This window comes from Oenanthe melanoleuca, unplaced genomic scaffold (assembly GCF_029582105.1).
Source record: "Oenanthe melanoleuca isolate GR-GAL-2019-014 unplaced genomic scaffold, OMel1.0 S353, whole genome shotgun sequence".
NCBI lineage: Eukaryota > Metazoa > Chordata > Aves > Passeriformes > Muscicapidae > Oenanthe > Oenanthe melanoleuca.
This window is the reverse complement of record NW_026613002.1, coordinates 12,827-22,987: the sequence shown is the minus strand read 5'-3', so window position 1 is coordinate 22,987 and position 10,161 is coordinate 12,827. Positions and strand designations below refer to the sequence as shown.

Below are 10,161 nucleotides of genomic sequence, written 5' to 3'. Positions count from 1 at the left end.
GGCTATGCCGGTCCCGGGGATCCCGGGCGGTCACACGGGGCTATGCCGGTACCGGGGATCCCGGGGGGTCACACGGGGCTATGCCGGTACCGGGGATCCCGGGCGGTCACACGGGGCTGTGCCGGTACCGGGGATCCCGGGCGGTCACACGGGGCTGTCCCGGTACCGGTACCGGCGGCTCTTGTCTCGGTCCCGGGGATCCTTGGCAGTCACACGGGGCTGTGCCGGTACCGGTCCCGGGGATCCCTGGCAGTCACACGGGGCTGTGCCGGTACCGGTCCCGGGGATCCCTGGCAGTCACACGGGGCTGTGCCGGTACCGGGGATCCCTGGCAGTCACACGGGGCTGTGCCAGTACCGGTACCGGTCCCGGGGATCCCTGGCAGTCACACGGGGCTGTGCCGGTGCCGGCACTGGCGGCTCTCGGCCGGTCCCGCGGAGCCCCAGCGGGGCGGGTGCAGCTCCTGCTGGTGCAGGTGGCAGAGCCGTGCCTGCAGGGTCGGTGCCGGGGAAATCCCTCTCTTAAGCCTCTTTCCTTCAATCCCCTCCAGACCACGCTGCAGACGGACGAGGTGAAAAATGTCCCGTGTGGCACCAGGTGAGATGTTCAGTTCTTAACCCCTAGACCCTTACATCCCAGCTGGGAGCTCTTCAGAGACTGAACTCGGCTGCAGCCCCAGACTGGGAGCACTGGGAGGCTCTGTGGGGCCTCTCCAGGACAAGGAGTCCCCAGTGCCACCACCCGAGGGACTGGGGGGCTTGGGGTGTGCAGGGGTGGGTCCCACACCCATCCCACCGAGAGTCCCTCTTGGAGCCACTCAGCCTGCAGCAAGGATCATTTTCTGTTTTCTGCCTTTGCAGTGGGGGAGGGATGATTTGTTTCAAACATCATTTTCTGTTTTCTCCCTTTGCAGTGGGGGAGTGATGATTTATTTCGACAGGATCGAGGTGGTGAATTTCCTCATCCAGAGCGCGGGTGAGTCACGGTTCTGCCCCGGCCACGCCCCGGGGCTGTGCTGCAGTGACAGGAGCTCCAGAGGCTGTGGCTGGGCTTGCTGGGGAGCCAGGGTGTGCCACAGCTGTGACCCAGCACCTGGCAGAGCCCTGAGCTCGGGGTGCCACCTCTGACCCTGCTCTGCCGGGAATTTGGGATGTTTGTTGTTATCCCAGCCCCCTGAGCTCTGTGCAGCAGAGATTGGAGTATGAGGATGCAGGGGGAGCCAAGGGGCTGTGAGCCCTGGGGGTGCTTCAGACCCTTCAGGGCACAGATATTGGTGAAGGTGCCACAAAACATCAGCACTAAATAAACCTGCCCTGCCCAGAGGGTTTGAGGGCGGGGGGGTCCCTCGTTTCACAGCCCCTGCGCTGGGACAGAGCCCCAGGGTTGTTCCTGGGAGTGCTCAGGCTCCTTTCCTGCTCCCCTTCCCTCCCTGCTCCATCCCTGCTCTCTCCTCTCCCAGTGTACGACATCGTCAAGAACTACACGGCTGACTATGACAAGGCTCTCATCTTCAACAAGATCCACCACGAGCTGAACCAGTTCTGCAGTGTGCACACGCTGCAGGAGGTTTACATCGAGCTCTTTGGTGAGCTGCCCCTGGGGCTGCTGCTTCTGAGGGTTCTCCCCGTGGGCTGTTGGTGCAGAACCCCCAGCTGATGGTTTTTGTCCATTAATCCCATGTTGGCTCTGCTTGGAGCTGGGGTTATTAACCAGCTGCCATCCTTTATCCCTGTTATCTTTTGGAGCTCAGTGTTTCAATATGTTGTAACAATAAATTCCAGCCCCAGCCCTGCCCTTAGCCTCCCTGCAGGGAACGGAGCAGGAATTCTGTGGCACTGAATTCTGTGGCATTCTCTGTGTGTGCAGCAGCTGTGCTGGGCTGGATCAGTCACAGGATTGTCAATCCAGATGGAAAAGCCAGGCTGTGGCTCTGCTGCTACAGAGAGGCTGAGCAAGCACTGGCTGGCCAGAGGTCTGAGGAGCTTTGGGCCATACCCACAAACCAGGAGTGCTGGCAGTAGCTGCTGCCCTTCCCAGCTGGAAACCGGGGCAGCACAGGGCAGGAGAGGCTGAGGAGAGGCTGTGGTTTCGTGGTGGAACTGGCCCAGTGGCTGCCAGTGCTGAGTGTTTTGTCTCTGGCTCAGGGCTGACAGGAAATCCTCCCAGCCTTTCAGCACTGCTGGGGGTGGTTTGGGGGCCCAGCAGTGCAGGGTTTGTGCCTGGGGGAGCACAGGGTGTTTGCACTCCTGTTCCCTGTTCAAACTGGGCTTTCCAAGGAGCCTGGCTCCCCTTCCCACACGAGCTGCAGGCCTGGGGCTGGGATCCCCAGTTCCCAGTTCCTGCTGGCTCTGGATGGGCTCCTGGCCCATGGAGGCTCCAGATGTTGGCAGCTGCTGGTGATGGCTGCTTGAAATGGGCTGAAAGCTCCCACTCTGCACAGAAGGAATTTGTACAAACTCTCTGGAACCCCTGGGCTGAGCTGGCTGGCTCTGGCTCTGGCTCTGCAGTGAGGCACAGCCCCTTTGAGCAGCCTCACATCACCTCTGCCCCACATCTGCCAGCAGGTGCAGGGAACTGATACCAGCTGCTTCCCAAACTCCTGGCTGGGCTTCATGAGGAGTTCCAGATAGGAAACTGGGACCAAAGCAAACACTGCAGGAGTGTGATGTGATCCCTCTTAAGGCTGTTACAGTTTGATTTTCCCTGTGCACTTCCCAGCAGGCCCCAGCTGGAAGCACTGCCCTCCTTGGAGCTTTCATCAGAGCAAGGTTTTAGGTTGTGTTTCCTTTTGAAATCCTCAGCTTCACTGGAGTTCTGGGACTCTTTGAGCCAAAGAGACACTAGTGATGATTTTTGCAGCCTGTTAAAGTAACTGATGCTGCCATTTCCCATTCCTGCCTTTCCATTTGCTTTGTGTCCTGCTGGCACAGGTGCAGGTCAGACTCAGTCAGGATTTATCTCAGGATGCAGTTGGGAAGTTCAGTGGGGAAGGGGGTTAGAGCACAGATTGCTTGGTGGGAAGGTGCCGTGTGTGGCTCAGGAAGATTCCAAACTGCAGGTTTTGGGAAACTGGAGGGTTTCCTTTCACATTCCTGTGGTGTGTCCCAGGGTTGGTGCTGTTGTGGCTGCCTCGGGGTCAGCCCAGCACTTCTCCCATTTGTGCTTTCCAGGAATAAGAAATGTGAGCCATCCCAGCTCACTCTGAGTGCTGACAACCTTGGGGGGTGTTTCATTCCCTTTTTTTTTTTTCCCCAACCAGATCAAATTGATGAAAACCTGAAACTGGCCTTGCAGCAAGATCTAACCACGATGGCCCCTGGATTAATTATACAGGTAATCAGGATTTGATTGAGATATTGAAGGGGCAGATTGTGAAGAGGGGAATGGGCTAAAAAGAAACAAGAAACTGAGATTTGTTTAGGAAACTGCTTTACAACACAGATTTCATTTAACCTGAGGAGTGGGAGCAGTGTCCTTCCTGTCCCCTCAGTTCTGATGTGTTGAGTTTCTCCTGGAGTGCTCTGGGTGCTGGTTTGCCTAGGTTACAATCTCCTGTCAGGTCAGGAGACCTTTCAGAGCTGTTTCTATGTGGGTTTTGGGCCTGGTCACAGTTTGTGCCACCCCCAGTCCCCTGCAGGCCCAGGGGCCACCTGGCTGCTGGCCCATGTTCTCTTGTGTGTGTCTCTCTCCAGGCAGTTCGGGTGACAAAGCCAAACATCCCAGAAACAATCCGGAGGAATTACGAGCTCATGTGAGTGCCTGTGTGCTCCCAAAGGATCCACAAGGGCAGAATAACTCGGGACTGAGGGTCCTGGTGCCCTCAGCCTCAGGAGGGGCTGGGCAGGGGCAGCACTGAGCATGGCTGGGCCCTCACTGCAGCCCTTGAGCACAGGAAAGATTTGCCCTGGGGCTTCTTCCCCTGGGCACTGGCCCTGTGTTCAGAGCCCTCCCAGAGCTGGGGCTGAGTGGCAGAGGGATGGATTTCACACTAATCCTCTTGTTTGACTGGGATGGAGAAACTGTTGATTCAACAAGCTGAAGACTTGCAAAGCTTTGAAATAACTTTCTGTGACAGCACTTGGCATGCTGATCCCTTTGCAGTGCCCTGAGCCTGCTGCCAGCAGTTTGTCAGCCAGGACAGGATCCTCTCATCCCTTCTGCTTCCCCAACACTGCATGTCACCTTTTGGACTTGTGGTGCATCCTGTGTGGTGTGCTCAAGGCAGGAGCCTGTGTTCTGTTGCCATAAATACAGCAGGAGTTCTTGAGAGAGACTCAGTTCCAGGGTCTCTTCTCTGATTAGGAGCAGGAGCAGAGTTTTTATTTATGTTCACACTTTAAAAACTCATTAATGTAAGTGAAAACCAGTGAGATAGAAAAGGCACCAGGGCAGGGGCTGTGTCACAGGGACCCACTGGAAAATCTTCCTGCTGTGGAGGGGAGGAGAGAATGCTTGGATTCAGGCCAAAAGCTCTGGGCAGGTGCCTGCCCTGACACTGCTGACCCCCCTGCCCTGGACACGTGCTGGAGGAGGGAAGAGCCAGCAGCTCCTTCTGGGGGTGTGCGGTGAGTCCCACACCAGTGAGCTTCTGTTTTTAACTGTTTTTTTTCTGCTGCCCAGGGAGAGTGAGAAGACAAAGCTGCTGATTGCAGCACAGAAGCAGAAGGTGGTGGAGAAGGAGGCAGAGACAGAGAGGAAGAAAGCCCTGATCGGTGTGTGAGGCTGGGCTGGGACAGGGAATGGTGGACAGGCAGCAAAGAGAGCCCAGGGAGGGAGGGAGGGATGCACCTGGTTCACTCTGGGACCTTCTCTGATCTGAAATTACCCAGAGAAACTCAGGAGTTTTTCAGGTGGGTTCCAGCTTTGTTTTCTTGCCACTGTTTATTTCCACCTGAGGTGGGTGATGAGTGAGGATTTTCCAGGGTGAGGCTGCTGCTGGCTGGGAAGAGGTGTGATGACAGTGTGGGCGTGTTCTTGTTTTCATTTCAGAGGCAGAAAAGATTGCACAAGTTGCTGAAATAACTTATGGACAGAAAGTGATGGAAAAGGAAACAGAGAAGCGAATTTCAGAGATTGAAGGTGAGGGGGTTGAGCTTTCCAGTAAGGAAATCCTGAAGCAGTTCCCCAAGGAGTTCCTGAGGTGTGTGTTGGCTGTTCTTCAGTCCAGGCTGAGGTTCACAGGGGTGAAGTTCCTGACCAGAGGAATAGGAATTTCCTTGCAGGCTCTGCTTCTTGAAACTCCCTTTCTCTCAAGGTGCTCTTTGTAGGAGTTTGAGCTTTAGGAGATGTTCCCATCACCCACCTGATACAATACTTTGTCAAAGAAACTCCAGAGTGTGGAGAGGGCTCTGCAATTCCAGCTCAGGAGTGGCAAGGCCTTTTTTCGCCTTACATTCATTAGAGGCCTTGACAAGCTTTGCAGAAGCCACTGAGGAGCCAATTAAGAGTTTTACAGATCAGCAGCTCCTCATTTAGAAGTTCTATGCAGAAATGCAGTGTGGTTTATTTCTTATAACTGCATCAGCAGGTGTCAGCCCTCAGTCTGGGTCTGTGCTGGCAGAGGATTCCCACCTCCTCCTTTTTTCCTGGTGTCTCTGACTGGGACCAACCTCTCCTTTTAGCCAAGGGAGGAACTTGTGGGTCAGATCATGCAGCTGTTTACAGGATCTCTAAGGGCAGCAGCTCACAGGCTCCCTGCTAGAGGAAGTAAACAAATGGTTTATGGCTCTCAGAGCCACACTGCCACGGTCAAATTGTGGCTCCATGCCTTGGGAGGAATGGCAGGAGATGAGCAGGATTCCACTCATTTTATCTCTAAGTGCTGGCCTGATACCATCATGATCACTGTGTGGATGCAGAGGCAGGGGGGCAGAGGAGTGCAGTGCAGAAAGGGGAAGCTTTCCTTTCCTTAAATGTCTGTGCCAGGAGCCAGGAGTTTCACTATCCACAGAATCAGAGCCTTGCAGCAATTGGTGATGGAGCAGAGAAGAGCTCTCCAGCATCTGTGCAAGGGGCAGAGCCTGCAAAGGTGAAAATCCCCTGCTCTGCATGCCAGAACCTTCATCTGCATATCCCAAATCCCATCTGGGAATCACATCCACAGGCACAGAGCTCATCTGCAGAGTCTGCTGGGCTGCCCAGGCTGTTCCTGCAGTCCAGGGCAGAGGCTGAGGGTGAATCCCACATCTGCAGGACAGCAGTTTCAGCACCAGAGTCACTCCTGGCTCGAGAAGAAAGGCTGAGCTCAGCCCATATGATGGGGATAATCAAACCCTGATGTTTGTGAAGTTCTTTGAGCTCTGCAGTTGCAGATGCAATTTGCTTTTTAATGCTCTTCTCCTGCAGCCCTTTAGCTGTAAATTGAGCTCCCATTGCTGGGTTTCCCATTTTCTCCCCTCTTCCCTTGGTTGTATCCTGTGTAGTTTAGATATGGCACTGGCCACTTTCAGAAGAGTCACCAGCTGCAAACGCTGCTAACGTGGCTGGAAATAAAAACGTGACTCAGAGCATGTGTTTGCTTCCAGATGCTGCATTTCTTGCACGGGAGAAGGCAAGAGCTGATGCTGAGTGCTACACTGCAATGAAGGTGGCCGAGGCCAACAAGGTACTGTGCTTCCCTTAGTGGTGCTCAGAGCAGGGCCCCAGGCTGTAGGGAAACACCCAGCACAGGAGCAGGCAGAGACCATTGTTTAAGTCAAAAAGCAAAACAAGGCCATATCTCCTCTTAGCAAAGCTTTCATCTGAAACAATTAGTCAACAATTAGATCCTTATTTGCAAGTTCATTGTGTTCTCTGGGTGATCAGTGTCAGGGTATGTGAAATCTCTGCTCTGCCAGGTGCTCAGGGGCCATGGCTCTCTGTGGAATGTCACTTCCAGTGCTGCCCTTTGACACTGTTGTGATGATGTGGTTTCATTCCAGTCTCAAGTTGGCAGGCAGAGCAGGGAGATCTCCAGGGTGACAGGCAGGGGTAGAATAAACCACAGTGCAGGGAAGGAGCAAATGGAGCTTATCTCAGACACCCTGGAAGAGCCTCGGTACTGCAGAAGTAAAAACAACAAAAAATCCAACCAGAAAAAACAGAAAAAAATCATGGAAAGAACTGCCAGGTGTGTTGCTGCCTACAGCAAGTTCCCAGGACATCCAGCAGGAAGTTTCAGCTCAGTGCTGGGCAGTGAGAAGGGGCAGAGGGCCAGGCTGTTTGTGCACAGGTTCTGTGCCTGTTCTGTCCTCTCTGTTCCATCATTATCCTGAAGGAACGAGCTCCTCTCACCCAGGCACACTCTTGCATCTGCTCCCTGGAAAAGAGCCAGGGATATTTCCCTCCTCACAGCTCTCATTGCACAGGGTGCAGTGAGTGATGTGACCTTGAGCATCTCCATCACGTTTGGCTTGAGTGTTTCCCCAGCTGCTGCCATCCCTTTTCCTTCCCTGGATTTAGAGCTGCCCTGAGCCCTGCTGAAGGACAGCCTGGCTCTAAGCACTCTGTTTTCCTGCTGGGTTTGTGGGAAGGATGTGCCTTGTGCTGGTGGCAGGAATTTCCTTTTCCCCAGCTGTTGAGATCCCTTTTCTCTCCGTGCAGCTCAAGTTAACCCCCGAGTACCTGCAGCTGATGAAGTACAAGGCCATTGCAGCCAACAGCAAGATCTACTTTGGCAAAGATATTCCCAACATGTTCATGGACTCTGCAGGGAGCCAGAGCAAATCTGCAGAGGGACTGGCAGAAGGAATCCAGGAGGAGGACGGGGCAGGAGCCAGCGAGGACACAAAACTACTTCATAACATCAACTGAAAAGAAAGATTTCTATTCATTTTGTATCAAAAAATCATGAACTGGGAAATTCCTTTTCATTTTCCCCCTTTCCTGTGCTGAAAGAGATGAATCAGATTTAATCCTTTCAATCTTTTGTATGACAATTAGACACAAGGACTTTGGTATTTATGGGGTGGGTTTGCTGGTAATTTCTAAGCTCCAGGTGTGTTCTGTAGCTGCACCTCCCCAGCTCTTGGTCACACAGACCAAGGATTTGGGAGAGGCTGTCAGGGCTATCAGCTGGGTGGGAACCTAATTTGGAATTGGGTTGGTTCATAGTTGCAGGTAAAGAAATGCTGAGATTTTGGAGGGAGGGGAATTGCTGCTACAACTTGTTTTGGGTTTTTTTCCTATTGAAAATTCCAAGTACTTTATTTCAATCCCCTCTGAAAATAAGGTGCTAGATTTTGTACACTACAGGTGGCTGCTGAGGTGAGCCCTGAGGGACAGAGCCTCAGCTGGAGTCCTGCAGGTTCCCACTCACAGGGAGATCAAAGCCTTAGACCAGGTCACACAGGGAGTGACCCAAGCTCCTCATTTTCTATGTCCTAACTCTGCTTTATTTTCCATTTGTCATATTTTGTAGGGCACAGGAGAGTTTTCTCAGCAGTTCAGCTGCTGGGGGAGGGCGTGGGCAGCGTCCTGGAGTGCAGAGCTAGGTGGGATTTTCAGTGAAATGATGGAAATTGTCATAGAAAACTAGGGAGGAAAGAATTTTTGTCTCAGGGACCCTGACTTTACAAAAGGCCTTGCTGGGGAGGAGCTGCTGGAGTGACCAGACAGTTTTTCAGCTTGTCATCTGCTCTGTGGGAGCAATTCTGTCTAGTGTCTGACTAGAAAAAGGACCTTCAGGTGAGCTGAAGTCAGCAGAATTCAGCTCCTGTGGGATTGGGGCTGAATGGAGCTGGTGGAAGGAGGATTTCCTACTGGCCAAGGACAAACCAGGATCCTGGAAGGTCAGGGGGCAGAGAAAAGCAGCTCTTCCTGAATAGCCAAAGATAGACTCCCCTTTTTCTCTCAGATCAATGTACCAGAATGTACCTTCTCCTCCAGAGAGCTGATCAGTTCCTCAGTTCCACATGCAAGGAGGGAACAGGGCTTTGTTCTCCACACATGCAAAATTTGAGGATAAAAGTTCAGGCCTAGAGAGAACATTGTTTTTTTCCCCCTACTTATTCCATCTGCATTTGGCAGCAAAGCCTGGTGATTAATTGCTGATATAATTTGAGACCAGAATCCTGTTCTGAGATGATGCCAGTGCTCGTTGGCAGAGTCCAGCCTGCTGCATTCACAGGCTCATGCCCAAATTCTTGCTCCCAGCAGCCCTGGTCTCACCCTTCAGTGTTCAAACCATCAACCTGTGTTACTCTGAGAGAGCTCAGATGAATCTCAGCTGCTGGCTCCAGGGTTTTTACAGCAGTTCTCTCTTCCCTGTTGATGCTTGAAAATGCAAAATAGAAATTAAGCATCAGTTTCTGCTGGAGAAAAGTCCCATCCTCTTTGTGTTTCTTGGAAAATAGGAGCTAAGGGAAGTCCCATCTCCAGGCCTACATCAGACCCACAGTAGTCAACAGCATGCCCAGGGAGGCTGTGGTATTCCTGACTTATAAATAGGTCTGTGCAGGCAGATTTGAACAGGGAGTAGCAGAAGTTTAGCTGTGAGGATGAGCTCATTTGAGATTGTTCTACCTTCCTGCTCGAGGTTTCCATCAGCAGCTAACACCTCATTTTACACAAGTGTTTTTCACTAATGACAGGACCCAATTAAGCCAAAGTGGTATTATAAAGGCTTTTTTTATGTGTGATTTCACAGCAAGACAATAGCTTGGAATAAAGAGCTCTTAATGATTTTTTTTTTTAATCAACACCCTGACTGTTAAAGTATTCCCAGAGTATTATTGGGGCTGAAATTCCCAGGGTTTGGGGCTTTAAAATTCCCGGGATTTGAGGGCTGAAATTCCCTGGATTTGGGGCTGAAATTCCCAGGGCCGGGGGGCTGAAATTCCCAGGAATTTGGGGCTTTAAAATTCCCAGGATTTGGGGGCTGAAATTACCAGGAATTTGGGGTGGAAATTACCAGGAATTTGGGGTGGAAATTACCAGGGTTTGGGGCTGAAATTCCCAGGATTTTGGGGCTGCAATTCCCAGGATTTGCAGCTGAAATTCTCCCTGAGTTTTGTGACTGAAATTCCCAGTGTTTTCTGGCTGAAATTTTGAGAGTTCTAAGCTTGGAATTCCCAGGTTTTGGGGGCCAGAATTCCAAGGGCTTGAGTCATAAATTTCCCAGGATTTTGGGGCTGAAATTCCCAGAATTTTCAGGTTGGAATTCCAAGACTTCAAAGCTTGGAA

General features: G+C 52.2%; 1 protein-coding gene across 1 annotated transcript; it reads left to right on the top strand.

The window, feature by feature from the left end:
- Positions 1–393: 393 nt before the first annotated feature.
- On the top strand, positions 394–9,693 carry LOC130266941 (erlin-2). The gene is made up of 9 exons (XM_056516200.1): positions 394–597; positions 914–975; positions 1,460–1,585; positions 3,260–3,333; positions 3,693–3,751; positions 4,621–4,712; positions 4,990–5,079; positions 6,525–6,604; positions 7,582–9,693. Exons 2-9 carry the CDS (start codon positions 924–926, stop codon positions 7,789–7,791), a joined length of 783 nt encoding a protein of 260 aa, XP_056372175.1. The 5' UTR covers positions 394–597; positions 914–923; the 3' UTR covers positions 7,792–9,693.
- The last annotated feature ends 468 nt before the right edge of the window (positions 9,694–10,161 follow it).

What these genes read in the sequence shown, in the direction of transcription:
- LOC130266941 (XM_056516200.1), top strand. Translation starts at nt 924, where the DNA reads ATGATTTATTTCGACAGGATCGAGGTGGTGAATTTCCTCATCCAGAGC. An exon ending in TTTCCTCATCCAGAGCGCGG is followed by an intron (nt 976 to 1,459) that starts GTGAGTCACGGT and finishes CTCCTCTCCCAG; the next exon opens with TGTACGACATCGTCAAGAAC. An exon ending in GGTTTACATCGAGCTCTTTG is followed by an intron (nt 1,586 to 3,259) that starts GTGAGCTGCCCC and finishes TTCCCCAACCAG; the next exon opens with ATCAAATTGATGAAAACCTG.